The sequence below is a fragment of the Gobio gobio genome, assembly GCF_949357685.1.
Source record: "Gobio gobio genome assembly, chromosome: 6".
Taxonomy (NCBI): Eukaryota; Metazoa; Chordata; class Actinopteri; order Cypriniformes; family Gobionidae; genus Gobio; species Gobio gobio.
In genome coordinates, this window is record NC_137102.1 from 14,611,653 (window position 1) to 14,635,625 (window position 23,973).

Genomic DNA, 23,973 nt, shown 5'->3' on the forward strand with positions numbered 1-23,973 from the left:
AAAAATGAAAATTCTGTCATTAATTGCTTACCCTCATGTCGTTCGACACCCGTAAGACCTCCGTTCATCTTCAGAACACAAATGAAGATATTTTAGTTGAAATCTGATGGCTCTGAAAGGCCTCCATTGGCACAATGCACGGTTCACTCTCAAGACCCTTAAAAGGTACTAAAGATGTCGTTACAAAGTCCATCTCACTACAGTGGTTCTACAATAACTTTATGGAGTGACGAGAATAGTTTTTGTGCGCAGAAAACCCCTAAATAACGACTTATATAGTGATGACGATTTCAAAACACGGCATCATGAAGCTTCGAAGCGTTATGAATCAGTGAGTCGAATCATGATTCGGATCGCGTGTCAAACCGCCAAACTGCTGAAATTTGGCGATCCAAACTGCTGAATCGACTCACTGATTCATAACGCTTCGAAGTTTCATGATGCCGTGTTTTGAAATCGTCATCACTATATAAGTCGTTATTTAGGGGTTTTTTTTGCGCACAAAAACTATTCTCGTCACTCCATAAAGTTATTGTAGAACCACTGTAGTGAGATGGACTTTGTAACGACGTCTTTAGTACCTTTTAAGGGTCTTGAGAGTGTAAAGTGCATTGTGCCAATGGAGGCCTTTCAGAGCCATCAGATTTCAACTAAAATATCTTCATTTGTGTTCCGAAGATGAACGGAGGTCTTACGGTTGTCGAACGACATGAGGGTAAGTAATTAATGACAGAATTTTCATTTTTGGGTGAACTAACCCTTTAATGTACTAAAAACATATTTAAATCAGTCCGTGTGAGTACAGTGGTTCAATATTAATATTATAAAACGACGATTATATTTTTGGTGCGCCAAAAAAACCCTAAATAACGAATATAGTAGGGTGAACATATTTTGATGACCGAAAACCAGGACACTCGACCCGGCAATGAGATACTCAAATGATACTCAACGTTTACTCAAAGATTCTTTATTAATTTCAATACATTTAAAGTATGCCCCCTCTGTATGGATAGAAAATTGTTATATTAGGGACAGGACTTTAAAACAGGACATGTCCTGGGAAAACAGGACGTTTGGTCACCCTATTATATAGGGATAACCGATTTCAAAACACTGCTTCATGAAGCTTTGGAGTGTATCGAATTCAAATTCAAGCAAGTCGATTCAGTGGTTTGGATCGCCAAATTTACTTGATTTCAGCTGTTTGGCGGTTTGACACGCGATCTGAATCATGATTCGACTCGCTGATTCGATACACTCTGAAGCTTCATGAAGCATTGTTTTGAAATCGGTTATCACTATATAAGTTGTTATTTAGTTTTTTTTGAGCACCAAAAATATTATCGTCACTTTATAATATTAATATTGAACCACTGTACTCACATGGATCGATTTAAATATGTTTTTAGTACATTCATGGATCTTGAGAGTGTAAATTGCTTTGCTCCCTATGGAGGCCTCACTGAGCCTTCAGATTTCAATCTCAAATATCTCAAATATAAGATGAACGGAGGTCTTACGGGTATGGAACGGCTGGAGGGTGAGTAATAAATGACATTATTTTCATTTTTGGATGAACTAACCCTTTAACATCATAATATAGCGCCTTTCCCAAGCTCAAGGTTGCTGTACAAGAAAATAACACATACACAGCATCAATATAGAACATGGATACACATATACAAATATACAGTGAGAAATAAACAGCAGAACACTAAACAGAGGAGGTTGGAAATACTGTAAGAAAAGATATGTTTTTAGTTGAGATTTGAATGAGGATATAGCAGCAGTGAGATTTTTCGGAAGTTTCGGAGCCACAGCACTGAATGATCTACCACCCATAGTTGAAAGATGAAAACGAGGTACAGTAAGCAGTTTTAAGTCAGATGACCGGAGAGAACGAGGAGAATAATAGTGCAGAAGTTCGGATAAATAATGGGGAGGAAGACATTTAAAAGTTAACAATAGAATACTGAATGTGGACAGAAACAGGTAGCCAAAGATTATAGAGCAAAGGGGTATGTTGACTTGATTGATGACTCTGACAGCAGAATTTTGTACATATTGTAGTCTAGTGATTGTTCTAGCCTGTAGAAGTGAATTACAGTAGTCGAGATGAGAGGTTATTAAAGCATTAATTAGAGTTTCAGTATCTTTAGTGCATGATAGCTATGTGCAGGATTAATTTATTAAATTATGCATTCATAAAAAATACTGGGAGAGTATTAAGAATATTTGTATTAATGTTTACAGAATAAATAAAACACTATAAATTATTAAAGGCTTGGTGTGTCATTAGGATCATTCCATCATATCCTTAGCTGTAATTATTGTTATATGAATATTTTTCTTGTAACTCCGCCATAAAGAATGATAAATGGTAACACTTTACAATAAGGTTTCATTTGTTAACAATGCATTAACTAACATTAACTAACCATGAGTAATACATTTGTTACCGTATTTGTTCATCTTTGTTAATATTTGTTAATAAAAAACACAGCTGTTCATGGTTAGTTCACAGTGCATTAACTAAAGTTACCAAATACAACTTTTGATTTTAATAATGCATTAGTAAATGTTGAAATTAACATTAACAAAGATTTATAAATGCTGTAGACGTGCAGTTCATTATTAGTTCATGTTAACTGATGTAGTTAACACATGTTAACTAATGAAACCTTATTGTAAAGTGTTACCTGATTAATGTTCTTCTCTATGCTTCTGCCTTAGCCAGTCTGACTATCAGTCAGAGTATTATTGATTAATTTGAAGGATTTGTCCTTTATATTTATCTCCCAGAGTTTATCTCCCGGTTTCACAGACAAGGCTTAAACTAGTCTCAGACTAAAATGCATGTTTGAGCTGTTTGACCCTCCAAGACCATAAAGAGACATCAGAAAATTAATTTATTGCTATTTTCCATCTTCTTAGGACAAATAATACAATTTCAAGATTTTTTTTAAAAACATGACTTTTAGTTTTTATTTTAATATTTTTATTTTGTATCCCCCAGTATACGTCGCCGGTTTGGGGGTATACATTCATTGAAAAAAGAAAGCTTGTTTGGCAATGCGTGTTACAACATTTTAGCCACATTTTTAAAAATGTATTCTCTCAACTAAACATTCTTTGTGAAATTCTTTTGAACAATAAGCATAATGCCTATTTATGAATACATTATTTAATACGCTAATTTCTAGGGCCTATAAATTATCAATATGACCAAAACTTTGCTGAAAAACCTGTTGTACACAAACAACTTAATGTCTTCTGATTGATAGTTCAGCCATTTTTCATGTTAATGAAAATGTCAAATATGACAGGCTTTTGGAGAACATTTATTTGTCAGTTATCATTGATTTGCAATGAATTGCATATACACTGTAAAATCCAACAGTGATTCTAACTAACACTTTTTAGTTAACTATACTTAGTGTCTTAACTCAATTGAAAAAATCTAGTAATATGTACTATTCACATACTATTCCTTGTTTACTCAGAAAAAACAAGTTAAGATTAATTGATTGGTTTGAGTGCCATTTTGTTAAGCAAAAAAAAAAAAAAAATTACCATTATGGTGATAAGTGTTCACTTTGGTTGAGCACTTGGAACATTTATATTATGAAAACTCTCTTTCTGATGCAGCGATGCAACAAGAAATCACAGTTATTTGGTTTCAAAGGAAGAGAAGTAATAAATAGGTTGCTTTTAAAAGTTGACCTAGCTTCTGACTGAATAATTAACTATAGTTAATGAGTCAGAAATTAAGATCATCTTTTAAAATTAACCTATGTAATATTTTCCTTTGTCATATAATGATCATTTACAATTGTATTGCTAACACTTACGTCATAAACACCTGTGGAACTTTTAAATGAGTTGATATAATCCCTCTATATTTGTAACAAAATATCTTGCAGCTGATCATGCTTGAGTCACACACAGACTTCAACATTCAGCATGCAAAACACAACAATGGTAACATCTATGGTAGCTAAACTAAGTCAAGAGTAAACCTAAATTAAAAGATCAAGTACTCTCTACAGTTCTTTTTTAGCCACTAGAACTCTTGTGTAAGTGAACTATACTAATTAAGCATTTGTTAGCACAACATAATATTCCTATTTCACTTTACTTGGTTTTTTTAAGGCAATCGGTTTGCATGCTTTTTTCAAGTAAGTCTAACTAATTCGATTTTACAGTGTATGAGCCATAAAAGCCTGATGTATAAATATGATACTCAACAAAAAACACATGCATATACTGTATATATACAGTATATAACATATTGCAAATGTTTTTTTTGTTGAGTATCATATTACATACATACACACACACACACACACACACACACACACACACACACACACACACACACACACACACACACACACACACACACACACACACACACACACACACACACACACACACACACACACACACACACACACACACACACACACACACACACACACACTGATCAGGCAAAACATTATGACTTAATATTGTGTTGGTCCCCCTTTTGCTGCCAAAACAGCAGATCCTTTAAGTCCTGTAAGTTGCGAGGTGGGACCTCCATGGATCAGACTTGTTTGTTCAGCACATCCCACAGATGCTTGATTGGATTGAGATCTGGGGAATTTGGAGGCCAAGTCAACACCTTCATGAAAAAATGGCTGAACTATCAAACAAAAGACAGAAAGCATGAAGTAGATTGTGTACAACAGGTTTTTCAGCAAAGTTTTGGTCATATTGATAATTTATAGGCCCATATTTAATTGTGTGTATTAAATATGATACAGTATGCTATAATATATTCATAAATAGGCATCATGCTTATTGTTCAACATCATTTTACAAAGAATGTTTAGTTGTAGTTATGAGAGAATAAATGTTTTAAAAATGTGGCTAAAATGTTGTAACGCATTGCCAAACTGGCTTTCTTTTTTCAATGAATTTATACCCCCAAAATGGCAACGTATATACTGTAGGACACAAACATTTACAGATAGATTATGAAAAGTGTAAAATGTATTTCCAAAAATTTCAACATAAATGTATTAAGTTAATGCTTAACAACAACTTTTTAAACATCTAAGTCCCCTCCAAATATTGTAGAAATATTTGTGAAAATATATCTACTTTTATCTGAAGGTGAGTAGATTTGCCACTATAGGTGGTCATGTTGTTTTTAAATGTTACCCGTGAGCTAAACAAAGAATGTATAAACAAAATCACCAGATCTAATCGCAACCTACACGTTCCCTGCCTCTCCCCACAGCCTCTCAAATGTTTGTATCCCCCAGGATATGTAGCCAGTTATAGGGTTAAACTGAAAGCAACTTGCAGTGACATATCTTAAAAATATGTCACTGACATTGTTTTTTATCTCAAGATACACACCAGACCAGTAATGTTTTTCTTTTTCTTTCTAGGGCACGTTTACAAAAGCTACTTAAATGTCCTAATTGAACTAAGGCCTAATCCTGGTTTAATCTAAGCCCTGTCTGTGAAACCAGGCGTAAATATTAATGCCTATAAGCTAAAATACATTGGGTGCTTCTATACATTCCCTATTGCCTATTAAAACATTCCATATTGAATGGAAGTTGCTGCTCCTGCATAGTAAATCTAAATAAATCAGCATTAATTTACCTTTAAAAATAAAATAATAATAATACAGAATGTTGCATGCACCTATAAAATAAATCACAAAGGAAGTCCCTAAAGAATAAGTCCTAATAAAAGAATGTGGTCTTGCCTAAAGAATCACAATAGAATGACGGTTGTGCTACTTATAGAATGAGAGGCAATAAATATTGCTAATCCTATAGAATAAATCCCAATAAAATGATATAATGTGTTGCTACTCCTACAGAAAAAAATACAATAAAATGAATTATGTCAAATAAATAGGCTACTTGAAGGATCCTCAGTCTAACACTATAAGACACCCCCATACATTTAGTAATTCCAGTCCCAAAAACTGTACGTCCTTGAATAATAACAATCGTTATTGAGGGTGAAAAACTTTGAAAAAGAAATATGATTTGAATTTACATCTTGCTTGAATTTTTGTTAGCATTTTAATATAATTTAAACCATTTTAAGTCATCCTGTGATGGGTGCCTCCTAGTTGAGAACCACTGTTATGAAATCAGTCATTATAGAAAGTTCTATACTTCATACTACTGTATAGAATAACTTAAAACAGAAATAATAATATATAATGTGTTACTGCGATAGAACAAATTTTTGTTACTTCTACAGAAAAAGTTTATTTAGAATGGATATACGGCTCCAATAAAATAAGCCCCAACACAATTTTGTTGTGCTGCTCCTACAGAAAAAAATCATAGTAAAATAAGTTGTCATTTCTTAAGTTCTTGTTGAACCAGACTGTTGTGTTGAAGCCTCTGTGTTTGTGAAGCTGTTATTGATCACATGATTGAGGGTGGACTAGCCGTGGCTGAACTGGGTGCGGGAACAGAAACTTGCACTTGGGTCGTTCTGCCACCCGCCTCCCCTTGTTCCGATATTAGCAGCAGAGCTCTACGTTCACCCCAAATGCACGGATCTCCGCTCTGAGCACGGGTTTAAACCCCTACATTTACAACAAACCATCAACTCAACCATGGGACCCCCTCCGTCCCCCGGCCACGATAAGGATCGTACGGCAAATAAAGAGCTTTTCGCTTGAGACGGAAACATAACAGCCTTGTTTTTTGGGAGTGACTCACCTCCCCTTCCCCAGAGTTTGATTCAAAAGAGTTCACAACCAAGATGGCCGCCGATCCCATGCAGGTAGGAAAAGTTTTTAATCTCGTGCAATATTGATGTAAAGAATCTTAAATTGTGTAAAGTGTGCACGGCGACGTTTATGCTTTAAAAACATATTATGCGCCCTAAGCGCAGCTCTCTCGCGGACTTTCAAATCACTACTTCTCTTCCTTTGGGACGAGCTTCTCCCTCCGCCGAAGAGCTCATGTCACGGGAAAACGGAGAACGGGTCATGAAAAACACTAATGACAGAAGCTTAGAGCATGTATTTTCTCCTGTGCAGTCATAGTAGTATATCCATACAAATTTGGACTGGTTTAATGCGGCGTTGCCTAGTGGAAAACACTAGTTTTGATGGATTGGAATTGGAACCAACTTAACTCGGCGAGCTGCCTAACTAGACAGCAAAATGGGTCGAAGCCAAAATCTAAAACATATTTAAATAAAGCTAATAAACAGTTGTTTAGTAAGTCCACTGCCGCCATCTACCATTAAAATCACCACAGCATCCCTGCAATGAGGTGAAGTGTAGTAAAGTTTACTGGGAAGTGTAGTATTAAGTTCTGTTCTGGTGGTTTATGCTTGTTTTGAGATGTTTTCTACAAAAGATTTTGTAGTTGTTTGGTTATTGGGGCTTGTCTTTTCGTTTAGTGCTGAACTGCAGTCTTGTTTCTATCAAGATAAACTGAATGTGTTTATAATGTAGGCTACACTTGTCTTTTAACACCCTAAGTGGTTTGTTAGGTAATATAAACTAACGAACGAAACAATTTATACATGATCTATTCCAGTCCATCTTTTAAAATAAACTGTTTATCTGCTTTTGAGACATCTTAAATGTCAAGATCATGTTTTTGGCAAATGTTTGGCATTTCAATAACTGCAATGAGCTGTCATCCATTATTAATAACTCGAATTATAAAGTGCATTATTGTGGAAGACTTCTAGATATAGACTTTCACTCTTATACAATAGTTGTATAACTTTTTATGTTGTTCACAGACATAATCATGATATCTGGGCATTTGAAAATTCAGTTGTCTGGTATGCAAAACCATGCCCAGGCTGACATCATTTTGCCAGTGTATTCAAATTACGAGCAGAATTGTGGAGTGTTTTTCAGCTATTTTAAACTGGAAATGACACTGTTGTTACAAAAACATGTTTTGTCAGCATTGTTCTCAGAACTGATAAGTCCAAGAGTATTATGGAAAGTGGAAGAGAGACTGCTGCATAATTGTGGTGAATGAGAGGTCTGGTGACATTGTAGTTTGTTAAAGTGCTCTTCAGGACTCTCTTCAGCATATGAAGGGAGATTTTCAACCCATTAGTTTGAGTTTTAATAAGCAAAGCGCATTATTAATGAAACCATCTTTTTGTCCTGGGGATTATGCTGTTTTAATATTGATTTTTTTATGTGTGTGTGTGTGACTGTTTAATATTGATTTTGTATGTGTGTGTCCTGAGTGTAGCACAGCAGGCGGTACAAGTGAGGAAGAGATAAGTGCAACTGGCTTTTTCCTATAGGAACTAAAATGAAGTACAGAAGTTGCTTTTCCATGACCTTCAGTTGACCCATGAGTCAGTGCTGTACGTGTAAGCATAGTATCAGTTATTTATTTATTTAAGTCTTAAAGACTAGTGATGCACCATAGAAAAAAAAATTCTGCATGCCCTTGTTTTAAAAACGGAAAATGCTTTTTAAAAATGATTTGTTTCTTATTTTTAAATTAGCTTATTTTTGTATTAATATTAGACGTTTTAATGAAATTCAAGCATTTTAATGGTACTGAATAAAAAAAAGCCTATATATATATATATATATACACACACACACATTTTATTAATTAATTTATTCAGGGAGGTGTTAAGATAAAATACAATAATTACAAACATGAATGAATACAGTATAACAAAGATACAAATAAAGTAAGGTCTAACTGATTCCGGTACAGACATGTAATAATGAGGTCTAAATGTAAAATAACACACTGCATAAATTAAATATATTTTATTATTTGTTAAAGCTGTGTGTTGTTGTTTGATTAACATTAATGACTTAGAAGCAGGTATTTATAGGTTGCTGTCACTTTAAGACCGAATGCACAGATCCAATATAATGATACACATCTGATTTCTTTCTCAACTCTTTACGTTCACAAGGCATAACTGACTGTGTTTACGAGAATACTTGACTGGTATTTAGAAAATTTTTATGTGTATATGTCCGTTCAATCGCGCAAAGATGCAAAAGAGAAATCATTTGTGCGCGTCAAACTAATCTGTGCGCTTCCTTCGGGTGTTTGCGGCGGTAACGGATAACAGTGCGCGAGTACCAAATTGATGGTGAAACTGAGCAATTAATCCGCAAAACACATGTGTGCCGAACCGTGGGGCGATCACGGACCTAGCATAAAGAGGAATATTGAGCGGATCATCACAGCGTGTAATGATAATGGCTAGAGCGAGAGTGAAACCTGAGCACTGAGGGGTGCCATATATTTTCATTTTTCTCTGTTTGCCAAAAACCGGATAATTTTTTTGGGCCAATAATTTTTGGTGCCGAAATTTCGGTGCATCCCTAATGAAGACTATAAACTAGTGGGTCACCAAATACATTTTTTTTAGTAGCTTTTGCCCAGTTTTGCTTTGTTGGAAAAACTTAGCATAATACAGATATATTTTAAATTAATGAAGCATAATATCGACAGCGAAATATGCTAATATATTTTGTGATGACTATAATGACTGTACCATATCGTTAATCTGCCAATATTGGAGATATTTTAATTGATCTGTATTGGTTGAAATTGGATATTTAAATGCGCATGCTGATTTTTACTTTTAGACTTACTTTTATTTAGACTTTTAGTTAATCTTTCAAAACACTGTCATCATTGCTACATGTAAATTATCTCTAGCAAATCTCAAAATAAATGAAATAACAATTTTTAATGCTGTACATTATAATGTTGTGATGCCTAAATTCACTTCAAGCATTCACAATGATTGATTTTAGTTTTTACTGTTAAAAAACGTATATATGTTCATTATTTTCATGCATTTTACAGCCTTGCCGGTTAAACATTTCATTCACGTGCTTATTCACGGTTTTAACATGCGCTTTTTTCCAAGCGCGCGCACTAAACGCCTGTCAAACACGTGATTACTGGACTAAGTAGTCTTACTGCGCTAATACTGTCACACACAAGGTTAACATACACACAGTCGGTTCTGTCTAAAGTGAAAGTAAAATCGGCGTGTGTCTGTATATTAGATGCATGCAGGTCTTAAATTGACTGCAGCGCAGCCTAGTGAACACGCTGTCCTTAAAGGGACAGTTCACTCTAAAATTATGTCATTATTTACTCACTCTAATATTTTTCCAAACCCGTATTAATTTCTCGATGACAGAATTTTCATTTTTGAGTGAACTATCCCTTTAATGTTAATACAACAACAAAAGACAAAGAGAAAATCACTCACTGCTCTTGACTGAAAAACTAATAGCTAAGAATCAATGTATATTTTATAGTGAAGTCTGTAGTGTTTTATTTTTACATTTATTCATTCAATTTCATACTTAAATGCTGCTGTACAGCTCTGAGCTGCCAGTGTAAATCTTTATATACATTTATTTTATATTATACTATACACTAGGAATGTGTACAAGGTTTTTTTTTTTAAAGGGATAGTTCACCCAAAAATGAAAATTCTGTCATTAATTACTTACCCTCATGTCGTTCGACACCCGTAAGACCTCCGTTCGTCTTCGGAACACAAATTAAGATATTTTAGTTGAAATCTGATGGCTTTGAAAGGCCATTGGCACATTGGCACTCCATTGGCACAATGCACGGTTCACTCTCAAGACCCATAAAAGGTACTAAAGACGTTGTTACAAAGTCCATCTCACTACAGTGGTTCTACAATGACTTTATGAATCAGCGAGAATAGTTTTTGTGCGCAAAAAACCCCTAAATAACGACTTGTATAGTGATGACGATTTCAAAACACGGCCTCATGAAGCTTCGAAGCATTATGAATCAGTGAGTCGAATCATGATTCAGATCGCGTGTCAAACCGCCAAACTGCTGAAATTTGGCGATCCAAACTGCTGAAATTTGGCGATCCAAACTGCTCATTCGACTCACTGATTCATAACGCTTCGAAGCTTCATGAGGCCGTGTTTTGAAATCGCAAACCTGCAAAATTAGCAAAACCTGCATTATACTGACCCTCTTTTATAAAGCAGTCTACTGAGAAATGATTCGCGCAAACATTGACGTTGATCGGGGGGAATATTCCCTTCTAAAACAACTCAGCAGCCTCTGGGTCTTCAGCGGTTCGGATTTAGGAACATCAAAATGACTGCTGTGTTCGTTATTACACCCAACAACACAACACCACAATCACTTAGACGCCATTCTGCTCCAGAGTATCAACAATGGCGGACTGATGACAGCTCGCTCCGGGCGGGTCTGTGTTGAAACGCTGCTGTCAATCAACAATCGCGGGAGGGGCGTACACTGTGTAACGTCACACGGTCAGACGGCTCGATTTGAGACCGGGGAAAACATATAAGGAGATTAAAAAAAAACACTGGATGTATTTTTATCATTATAGGATGGTTGTGTACAGGCACTGCCAACACACATTTCCGTATAATCAACTTGTAAAAGTGCATGTACCATTTATGACCCCTTTAAGTAAGGTTTTTCAATTCTTTTAAGTAAAATAAAGAAAGAGTATTGCAATAAAAATAGTATTTTTTCTCCTTAACCTCTTGCTGTTCCTGTTGCCTAGGAATAGAATAGCAAAAAACTGATGTGACAAGCCATCAGAATCGAACCGAACCGAAAACCGTGGTTAAAAACCGAGGTATGTATTGAACCTACTAACTGTATTGTTGCATCCCTTATATATATATATATATATATATATATATATATATATATATATATATATATATATATATATATATATATATATATATATACAGTTAGTAGGGTTCAATACATACCTCGGTTTTTAACCACGGTTTTCGGTTCGGTTCGATTCTGATGGCTTGTCACATCAGTTTTTTGCTATATATGTATATATATATTTATTAGTTTGTATTGCATTTTTAACATAAGCCATTTACCAGTTATCAGTATTGGCCAGAATATTATCATCACTGTATCCCTATATTTTCAGATTTAGATCTATTTGAATAATATGACCATTATGGATTCAGATATATTTTGCTAATTGTCTGTGCATATTTGACAAACCTCACCTTCACCCTCTCTAGACCTGAATGAGCACATTCTGCTGAAAGTTTTCAGCGCTTTGTTTTGAAACTTTATTTATGGCTCCACTTTCCCCTGGAGGAAGTTTAGAGGAGCCTTGTCAGTTCTCTTACATGTTGTCATGAGCTCATGATGAGCTGGGCTAAGCAGGATTTGGCTCACCCACTCAGACCAGTTATCCTCCCTGCTGATGTCAGTGATACTGTGTTTCTTTATGTGTAGGTGTACCTGTGTGTGTTTTCGTTCATGCTTGGGGGGGTTTGTGTGCAGGGCGCACTGGGAGATGTGAATATAATGATTCATGTTACTGCAAGCAACAATTAATCCTTAGGATCCTTCATGTGTTTACTAAGAATGTTTTATTCATTCTTTTGTTTTTTGAATGGAAAGAAGACCTTTATGTGAAAGTTGTAGGCTATCGACAGCGAAATATGCTAATATATTTTGTGATGACTATATACGTTTTATTTTTGTACAGGCTCACATGGTTTCGGAGCAGCTGGGCCTGGGGCACAACCTTGACCTGTCTGATACCATGGTGCAGCAGAAGCTAGATGAAATCAAGGAGCAGATCAAGAGGGAGATCCGCAAAGAGCTGAAGATGAAAGAGGGGGTGGAGAACCTTAGAAAGGTCACCACAGAAAAAAAAAGACTGGCATATGTTGATAATATGCTCAAGAAGTCCAACAAGAAGTTAGAGGAGCTGCATCAAGAGTTGCAGGAACTCAACGCTCATATCGTGGTGAAGGATCCAGAGGATCTTCTCTTAGGTATGAGCAAAGCTGTCATAAGTAAACTTCAACCATCTGTTGCATCTTGTGTGTGTGTAAATGTGTATATACACACAAACACACATACACACACACACTATATATATATATATATATATATATATAATTTTTTTTTTTAAAGAAATTAATACTTTTATTCAGCAAGGATGCATTAAATTGAGAAAAAAAAGATTTAAATTTCAATTAAATGTTCAAAATACTTTTGAACTTTCTATTCATCAAGACTCCACAAAAAGTAAATGTATCATGGTTTCCACAAAAACATTAAGCATCGCAACTGTTTTCAACATTGATAATAATAATAAAAATGTTTGAGCAGCAAATCAGCATATTATACAATGATTTCTGAAGGATCATGTGACACTGAAGCAGTAGCGTAGTGTCACATGTCTGAACCCCCCCCCACATTCCTGATTGCTTAAAATAAAAAAAATATGTATTTGTTACTCTAATTCAGTGGTCTTCGCTATTTTTTTCAGGAGAGCCACACTGATAGGACAAAATCAATAGGAGAGCCACTTTTACCGCAAAGTTTCAAAAGTTACATCCATTCATAAATAGCATGTCTGCTAATCAGTCTGAACATACAATATGCTATGCAATAAATACAAAAGGTAGATAGATAGTGGGGAGGCATAATATATTTGTTATGTAAACTTTCTTTTAGTGCTGTTTTAAACTAGATTATTCACACATTTTTAGTTTTAAAACACATTTTTATATATTTTATAATGTTATAATTTCACAGTAAATCACCAAATTAATGTAGAAAAAAACAAAGACAGTATATTTTAAATATTTGTTCAATGGCATCTTTTTATGAATGAAGGCCAGTATCACTGATACTAATACTGATGCTGATGTCTCTATGAAATAGACCCTCCCCCATTTTAAACATTAATTATAGCCATTCAACATAACCGTGTAATTGAAGGCTTTTTAACATTTATTAGGCTTTAAACTTCATTAGTAGTTAGTGCTGCTGTGACTTTAAGATCTGCCACTGCCGAACATGACGGCCATTTCCTCACAACTCTTTAAGTTGATTTAAGACGTTATTTAACTAATTTAAAACTGTTCTTCTGAGGATACTCAACAAAACGGACATTTAGGCATAAATCTGTGTGTTATAGTTTGTTCAAGAGCGAAAGAACTGGATTCTGGCGCGCTGTCTGTGCTCATGATGCTGGCACGTAACCCACACCACTCAACCTAGTTGACAATGTGTAATATATTTACATTTATGCATTTAGCAGACGTTTTTATCCAAAGCGACTTACAACTTGGGGGTACACGAAGCGATTGATCATGAAGAGTCGAGTAAGCGCAACAAGTGCCTGAAATACTGAGACCGTGTACATTGCTCAGTGTAGCACAGGCTAGAGTAGGGAGGGAAAAAAGGGGAAGAAAGAGGAAAGGAAAGTTTATTTATTTATTTATTTATTTTTATGAGGTTAAGTGGTCACGGAAGAGCTGAGTTTTTAGTTGACTTTTGAATGCTGTCAATGATTCTGCGTTTTGGATGGCGTTGGGAAGATCGTTCCACCAGCTGGGAACGTTGAATGAAAATGTTCTGGAAAGAGATTTTTTGCCTCTCTGTGATGGTACCACAAGCCGTCGCTTTTTAGCTGAGCGATGCCTTCTGGTGGGGGTCTGGATTTGTAGTATCGAGTCAAAGTATGCAGGAGCTGAGCGCGTGGTGGCTCTGTAGGCAAGCGTCAGCGCCTTAATATATGCACATAAAAAGTCATTTTGGCGTATAAATTGCACGATAAATACAAATTGTTATATATACGCATTTCATGAGAATGTGTTGATCTATAAGTGCACATTCGCCGTTAAAAGATGGAAAAACAGCCAAAACTGACAACGCAGTGAGTCATGGGCGTAAGGGCAGAGCAAGTTTAAATATCCTTCTGTATTTCCATCTTGTAATGCCGCTGTTTTTGAGTATTTTTTTAATATAAATTATTTGTAATAGAGCAGACACTTTGAGTTTTTAATGGGTTATGTTATAGCCCTGCTTGTTTTCTATGAAATATATGTATTGACTGCATGATTATTGCACCGTATTATGCACTGCCATGCGAGCTGCAGATTTAGCTGGTGCCAGCAAATGCAACAGCTGTTTTCAAACGTATTGGTTTGATTAACATGTTGTGCGTAGCCAACGCTCGGTGTCATTTTCTATGCGTGAGAGTTCATTAAAATGCGGTGACAATGGAGGATGCGCAAAGTTCAATATTATAGGCTTCCCGTTTCCAGGACGTGCAGGTAATTAAAAAATATATATTTAGTATTTTTTTATATTATTTTTTGATATTCAATGTTTTTTAATAGTATGTTTCAAAGGCTGCCTTCATTTGATCAGAAATACAGAAAAAACATGTCCTTTTTTATGAAATGGTGCAGTCTTGTAGTTTCCTTTGGTTTCCATCCTTATTGTTGCTATTTTTAAAAGATGTCTTACTCCACAGTGTCCACAAAGCACTTTTTGATTGCTTTGAAGATAATAAATAGCTATTACACAAGAGAGATTTGAGCACAGTAACACAATACAGGTGTAGCAGTTCATCTAAACGGAATGATTACAGAGCAGCCCTCTTTGAACTATGATATATTGTTGTGAAGAAATCTGCCAGAAGCTTGATCAAATCTCTTGCCATATTAACCACATCCTTATATGGGACCGGATTTAGCCTGGCATAGAAACCTTATCTGATGTGAAGGGGCTTTTGTTTGGTGACTCAGCGCAAGAGGAATGTCGCCATGTGTCACACCTCTGTGTTGACCTCCTCAGTCTGTATCCACTGAGCAGAAATCAGCAGATCTGCTTCCAGACGCTGCTGCAAGACAACAGTGCTCCAGTGCCAGTGCCTCGCCGATGATGTCATGGTGCTATCTGTTGCTCAGCACTTGTTTAGGAGCCCAGACAGTGGACTGGGTGAGGCTGCTGCTGACCCGGGTCAAGCCTTTTGCACCTCATTAAAAGTCAAGGGCACACATATAGCATGTACACAAAGTTGGCAATAATTAAGATTTAAATGTTTTTGCTGCTCACCAAGGCCACATTTCATAAAAAATACAGTAAAACACTAATATTGTGAAATATTATGATTAAAATAACTGTTTTATATTTGAATATATTTTAAATGTTATTTATTCATGTGATGTCAAAACCTCAACTTAATTTTCAGCGCCATTACTCCAGTCTTCAGTGTCACATGATTCTTCAGAAATCATTCTAATATGATGATTTACTGCTCAATTGTTATCAATTATTGTTGGTGCTCAAATATTAATAATGGTTATTTTTATCAATGTTGAAAACATTTTTGCCACTTAATTTTTTGTGTAAAAAGAAAATCTTTTATAAAAGTTATAAATGTCTTTATTGTCACTTTTATTTAATTTAATGTGTCTTGCTGACTAAAAAGTATTAAGCAGCACCGCTGTTATAATATACATGGTTTATAATAAGAAATGTGTCTTGAGCAGCATATTAGAATGATTTCAGAAGGATCATGTGGCACTGAAGACTGGAGTAATGATGCTGAAAATGCTGTCACAGCAATATATTTGAAATATATTAAAATAGCCACAGTTGTTTAAATTGTAATCATATTTCATGATATCATCATAAAAATATTACAGTTTTTACTACATTTTACAGCATTAAATAAACGCAGCCTTGCTAAGCTTGAGACATCTTGCAAAAACATCTTTTGACCTGTAGTGTAAGTACAACTTAAATTGCTAGTCTAGTATGTTATAGGCCTATAATCTACTTAAGCACCTCTTAAGTCTCCTTGTAAAAGGTTAGTAATACCTGCTGTGTGTGCGCGTTATTCTCTTACCCTGCGGACTCTGTTTATAATAACCACAACAGAGGCATCTGTATTTATGCCTTGTGTAATGATGTGACTCAGGATTCTCCAGGTGCTCAACAAAAGACAATTGTTCCTCATTGACATGTGCTTCCCATACATAAGGTGCTCTGTGAACAGATAACCTTCTCGCTTCCTCTCTGAACCTCAACAACCTTCAGATTTTGTATGCGTTGCCTTGCCTGTAAAGCAGTTTTGTTTCGATCAATGCATTTTTGGAGATTTACTATATTTTGAGTTTGTTGTGTTCTCTCATATCCTTTAACAACAGATTAAATGGCTTAAATATCATTGATATTGTTTGAGGTTGACTGTAGAGCCATAAATAGAGGCACAAATATGGCTGGGTGATATAAGCAGTAATAATACAATTATAATAATACTAAGTATATCTCAATATTTTTTCAGGCTTTTGGTGACATGAAAAATATACACTACTGTTCAAAAGTTTTATGGTTGGCAAGTTTTTTTTGTTTTTTAAAGAAGTCTTATCATCAAGGCTGAATTTATTTGATGGCAAAGCTGAATTTTCAGCGTCATTCATTTCAGAAATCATTCTAATATGCTGCTCAATAATTTTTTTTTATTATCACACTTTTTAAGGGCTCAAAGGAGGAACATAAAGTAACAATATATATATATATATATATATATAATATTTCTTTAATAAAATAAAACTAAAACAAAATAAAATGTCTTCCATCCATTAATTTAACAGAAAAGTGGAGGAAAAGTGATTTGTAAATGAGTTGACTTTACCAACTGTAGGGCCCTATGAAATCCGTTTTATTTTTTCCCAAATTCCGTTTTATTTTTTCCCAAATTCCGTTTTTTCCGTTTTAATTTTTGCTAATTCCTTTTTTTTCCGTTTTAATTTTTGCAAATTCAGTTTTTTTTACCCTTAACTGTTATTTTAGTCGTAAAAAGAGTGTTTTTAATGTTAATATAATAGAACATAAAACATAAAATAGGAATGACAAACATCAAACAGGTAACAAACATCACATTTACTTTTCAGGACAAATACTGCAACATAACACTGCACTCTAAGCACTTCAAGTCACAACTAGATATTAGTGCTGTGAATTGATAATAAAAAAAACCCCAGAATTAATTGCATTTTTTCTGTAATTAATCATGATTAATTGCAATTAAAAACATTGGAGTTTTTAATATTTTGATATTGTAATAATTTCAGTTACTCTCCAAATTAATTTAGAAACAATTTAAAGACAGCATATTTTAAATGTGTGTTGTAATGGCATCTTTTTATGAATGAAGGCCAGTATCACTGATATTAATGTCTATATGAAACATTAATGACGTTACATTACAGTATAACTGAAAGCTACCAATTTCACCATTTATTAGGCTTTAAAAAATAACTTTTAATTTAATTGAACTTAAAACAATCTTTACATGAACCCATTATAATAAATGTTATATTTACCTGTGGCCTTCCCTGTCAGACATAGTCTACACAGAAATTGAATAAAGTTATCAACACCTTTCTTAACTGCATAAATAATAAGTGAAATATAGATGAATCATCATTAAAGCTACAATCTTCTGTTCCCGTTGTTCTTTGAACATTAATGACAGACATTATCAGTGCTCCTGTCACTTTAAGAACAGCCGCTTCTGAACATGATGTGGATAATGCTGCCTTCACGTGCTATCGGAAATTTGATGATTCCGACTTCTGAAGTCGTGATTACGAGCGCATTGCATTCAAGTTTCAAAATGTGAGGGCGTTCATGTGCAATGTTTACCTAGGAAACTCGTATATTACGATAATTCCGAGAGCACGTGAAGGCAGCATAAGACGCGCTGATCCGCGCATCTCATTTTCTCTCAAGTTCATTTAAGGCATTATTTTCCATACAGTACATTGAAGTGCATTAAAAACAAGGCAAAATACAGCAAGCACTACCTGAGGGAACTGCTCGGCTCTGTACTGAGGGCGGTGTGAACGGGGCTTTAGCGTTGAGTTTCTTAACTTTTCCGCTGATGAAAGCAGAGCCGTGGTGAGCCGCTTCACCATACTTTCATTGTTTTGAAGGCGGAGCTGAAATGACGGGAGGGGTTGAGTCGCCCATATTTCCCCCGGTCTGCATTTTCCCCAGACATACGTTCTTCTCCCACACAAAACCGTTTCATTCCAAATATGTCAAATTCCGGGAAATTCCGCGTTAACAATAGATTCCGCGTTAATATGCCAATTCCGCGATTCCGTCCGCGATTCGGTGATCGCGGAAATCATAGGGCCCTACAACTGTTTTGCCATTATTTCTGTTGATGTCTAAATCAGAGATGCTATCAAAAACATATTTGTGTGTATGTGTGTTGCCTGCTACCATCATTTTTATATTACCCAGCTCTGCAGTCACATAAAGTGCCTTTGTGAGAGCCAATGTTTTTGTTTGGTATTAGCAGAAGTCTGACTGGTTTCATTTTGTCTTTTTTTTTTTCTAGTCCGGACATGTAAAGTAGTGCTGTGCTTCATTGAAATAATTTCAGTTTTCACAACCACACAAAAACATTCCTGTAAAACTTCAAGACTTAAGCAGTCACACTCATAAGAGTGCTTGCATCATATAGACAGCTTTTTAAAATGTGCTGCTCCAATAAAAATAATGACAAATGTATTCAAAGTATAAATATCCATACTTGGATTAGTTGGATTAGTGCAGCTTCTAAATGTGTCTCTTTATAGTTCTTAAAGGTCAAATAAAGAATCCGCTACTTTTGTTGCAACCAACATCCTTCCTATTATTTGTGGTTGAGCCAGAAAGCTGGAACTCGCCACAGAAAACAGCATAAACTTCATTTCTGTTGCTCTCATATTACTCAGCTTCGGACTCCTGACCCAAAGAAAGTATCATTATTCAATTGGTCCTTTCTTGTGGTGGTTGTGTGGTGAAGTAGTTGAAGATATGGTCTGCTAAACAAAATGGGTTCAAGCATCCCAAAGGGGTTATCCATCATCACAATTGTGCCCTTGGACAAGACACTTATATAGATAATCCACTCAAATAAAAACATAATTTAGTCACCCTGATTTTGTTTGTCCCAATGTCATTCAACCTCCAAACGTTGGCAACCAAACAACATTGCCATTGACTTTCAAAACCTTAGACATTTCTCAAAATATCTTCTATGTCATGCAGGTTTGAACGACAAAGGGTGAACAAACGATTTTAATTTTTGGGGCTTTTTAACTTTAGGTTGCTCCAGGAAATCTTTCCTTGCATTCTCTTCAGATCCTAATAACTTTGTCAATCCCTTTCCTACTAACTTTCTGTTTCCCAGACTGCCCTCTTACGGTGGACAGCCCCAAAAGTGAAGCACGAACATGCACTAGCAGCAGCAGACTAGCGGCCCTGAAAAAACAGAACGACATTGAATTGAAGGTGAAGCAGGGGGCTGAGAACATGATCCAGATGTATTCAAATGGCTCCTCAAAGGTAATGTACCATTTGGTTTTATTTAATGACCTTTTTTCCCTTTTTTTTTTTTTTTACCGGTGATGTAGAATCTGGGATTCTGTTGTTTACACAAAGCACAGGAGAGAACACTATAGTCCTGATCTTAGCCCTCATCCTAAACACACTACCGGTCAAAAGTTTGGGGTTGGTAAGATTTTTACTGTATTCAACAATACAGTGAAGACAGTAATATTGTGAAATATTATTACAATTTAAAGTAACTGTTTTGTATTTTAATATTTTAAAATGTTATATATTCCTGTGATGGCAAAGCTGAATTTTCAGCATGATTATTCCAGTCTTCAGTGTCACATGATCCTTCAGAAATCATGCTTAAGAAACATTGCTTACTATCAATGTTGAAAACAGTTGTGCTACTTAATATTTCTGTGGAAACCGTGATTAATTTTTTTCAGGATTCTTTGATGAATAGAATTTATTTGAAATAGAAATCTTTAATAACGTCATACATGTCTTTACTGTCACTTTTGATCAATTTATTGCATCCTTGCTGAAAAAAACTGACTCCAAACTTTTGAATGGTAGTGTATGATCAAGAAAAAAAAAAGTAAACACATAAAATTAGTGCTGTCAAACGATTAAAATATTTAATCGCGATTAATCGCATTAATGCCATAGTTAACTCACAATTAATCACAATTAATCGCACATTTTTATTTATTCTAAATGTCCCTTGATTTCTTTTTGTCCCATTATTTTTTCTTATTTTAATGCTCTTATCAACATAGAAAAGTGGATCGGCTTGCTTTGTTCAAATGTTTGTTTTATTGAAAACAACATTGGCATACTGTAGTGTTCGATTTCACACCAACATTCTCACTTGAAGCAGTCATTCACACTTGGAGCAAATAATCGCTCACACAATGTAACACTGTCCATCAATAAAAGGGTGAAAAAAAATACTTTGTTGCACAAACAGCCCCTTCAACAGCCCTTTCTAAGGGATCAAAACAGGGTGATCCAAAATAAAATTACAAAGTGCACATGCAAGGTAAACTAGGACTCCGCCTATAGTGCAGTTAAACCAGGGGTCGCCAACTAGCGGACTCCGGTCCAAATCCGGACCGCGAAGCCTTTTGACGTAGGCTAATGAAACAGTTAACGTTGCAATGCTCACTGTTGCGTTCAGACCCAGACGCGCGGTCAAGCATGCAGGTACACCGGACGCGAATGACGCGACATGCACGCCGCTTAATCCGCGCCGCAGAATGTCTATTTGCGTCTTTGCATTGACTTAAATCACTCGCGCAAAACGCTTCATTCGCGTCCGGTGTGAATGCACCATCAGAGCAGAAAGCAGCGCTCAAGACAAGCACTTTTAGTTGAAGACCCCTGAGTTAAACCATGGCATAATACGTTTCTCATTTCGGCGTCTCACGCTTGCCATCCACGTCTACTCTTTTAATGGCCCAAACAAGTGTGGGCAGCCGCAGCGTGCCTGATGTTTTGTTTCCGGTCTAGCTACATCCGGAGTGGTGTTGTAGTTTTTCTAACGTTACTAGTTGCTGCAACAGCATGTGAAAAAACTACAAAGTTTGTTAGACCAAAAAGAACGTTAATCTCGCGATAAAAAAATTGACGCCGTTAAAATAGGTTTGCGTTAACGTTGTTAATAACGCGTTTAACTGACAGCACTACATAAAATACATCTAAATTCACTTTGTTAGAAACATGGACCCCAGAACCTCCTGCTTTTCTTTTAATGACATGTTAAAGTACAGCTTTCCTGAGAGCTTTGGCCACAGGAGTGGGGCTGACGGTGAGCTTATTCCCTCTGGCTACACTCACACTCCGTCAGGATGTGGTGTTAAGAGGCCTGAAGCACAGTGCAGCCCTTTGGGAAATTAAACAAGGGCTGATGTCAACCAGGAAATGACTTGTAAACGGAAGCCTTTCCTTCTCACAGTCTGTCAGACGGGACGCAGTCCCTGGAATATGTTTAGCCTTTGACCAGTCTGCACGAGAGTGCTCCCAACGTTAAAAATATTATTATAGATGGCTAAATGTCTAATAAAGTCAAGTGAAAATAAAAAACATGAGGAAGAGAATTTCCTCTCATACAACATTTCATCACATAAAATTGGTATTTGCATGACTTTTATGACTTTGCTGTTGACTTCGCAGGACAGAAAACTGCTTGCGACAGCACAGCAGATGCTTCAAGACAGCAAAACAAAGATCGAGTTCATCCGAATGCAGATCCTCAAAGCCAGCCAAACCAGCGAGCTCAGCTTCGACAACAATGATGTCATTGGTAACACTCAAATGTAGTTCCTCCAGCATTAGCATTCACAGTTCAACAAAACACAATCTAATAAATATATTTGTGGCGTTGTGCTGCAGCCAAACCCATCATCAGTCCACTGGACCTGCGGGTGGAGGAGCTCTGCCATCACACACGGATAGAGTACGCTGTGGCCGAGGGGGCCAAGAATGTCATGAAGCTGTTGGGCTCTGGCAAACTGGCTGAGAAGAGGGCGCACTCAGAGGTATTTTCATCATATCGTCTAAAACTGACTTAATGGTTTTTTAAGTTTTAACTAGTGCTGTCAAACGATTAAAATATTTAATCGCGATTAATCGCATTAATGCCATAGTTAACTCACAATTAATCGCACATTTTTATTTATTCTAAATGCCCCTTGATTTCTTTTTGACCCATTATTTTTTCTTATTTTAATGCTCTTATCAACATAGAAAAGTGGATCGGCTTGCTTTGTTCAAATGTTTGTTTTATTGAAAACAACATTGGCATACTGTAGTGTTCGATTTCACACCAACATTCTCACTTGAAGCAGTCATTCACTCTTGGAGCAAATAATCGCTCACACAATGTAACACTGTCCATCAATAAAAGGGTGAAAAAAATACTTTGTTGCACAAACAGCCCCTTCAACAGCCCTTTCTAAGGGATCAAAACAGGGTGATCCAAAATAAAATTACAAAGTGCACATGCAAGGTAAACTAGGACTCCGCCTATAGTGCAGTTAAACCAGGGGTCGCCAACTAGTGGACTCCGGTCCGAATCCGGACCGCGAGATGCGTCCATCTGGACCGCGAAGCCTTTTGACGTAATGAAACAGTTAACGTTGCAATGCTCATTGTTACTACGTTCAGACTCAGACGCGCGGTCAAGCATGCAGTGAAGAAGAGGCTGATGGTGCGCTCACACCGGACGCGAATGACGCGACATGCACGCCGCTTAATTCACGCCGCAGAATGTCTATTTGCGTCTTTGCATTGACTTAAATCACTCGCGCAAAACGCTTCATTCGCGTCCGGTGTGAGCGCACCATCAGAGCAGAAAGCAGCGCTCAAGACAAGCACTTTTAGTTGAAGACCCCTGAGTTAAACCATGGCTTAATACGTTTCTCATTTCGGCGTCTCACGCTTGCCATCCACGTCTACTCTTTTAATGGCCCAAACGAGTGCGGGCAGCCGCAGCGTGCCTGATGTTTTGTTTCCGGTCTAGCTGCATCCGGAGTGGTGTTGTAGTTTTTCTAACGTTACTAGTTGTTGTAACACCATGTGAAAAAACTACAAAGTTTGTTAGACCAAAAAGAACGTTAATCTCGCGATAAAAAAATTAACGCCGTTAAAATAGGTTTGCGTTAACGGCGTTAATAACGCGTTTAACTGACAGCACTAGTTTTAACATGTTTATAGTTTCTTATAGTATATTTTGACCTTTGCAGTCTTGGAA

The 23,973-nt window shown here is 36.2% G+C and overlaps 1 protein-coding gene across 4 annotated transcripts in view; it reads left to right on the plus strand.

Moving 5' to 3' along the window:
- The first annotated feature begins 6,470 nt into the window (after window positions 1-6,470).
- The window catches only part of pkn2a (protein kinase N2a), a 39,522-nt gene continuing 22,019 nt past the window's right edge, over window positions 6,471-23,973 (plus strand). Inside the window, exons 1-5 of one of the 4 annotated variants that reach the window (XM_079820372.1) lie at window positions 6,471-6,813; window positions 12,562-12,853; window positions 20,074-20,228; window positions 22,395-22,524; window positions 22,614-22,759. In XM_079820372.1, coding sequence (XP_079676498.1) covers window positions 6,793-6,813; window positions 12,562-12,853; window positions 20,074-20,228; window positions 22,395-22,524; window positions 22,614-22,759 — 744 coding nt within the window. In that variant the 5' untranslated portion in view covers window positions 6,471-6,792. Of the gene's footprint in view, window positions 6,814-12,561; window positions 12,854-20,073; window positions 20,229-22,394; window positions 22,538-22,613; window positions 22,760-23,973 lie in introns of those variants that run through there. The other 3 variants (XM_079820373.1, XM_079820374.1, XM_079820375.1) reach the window with 3 other exon arrangements.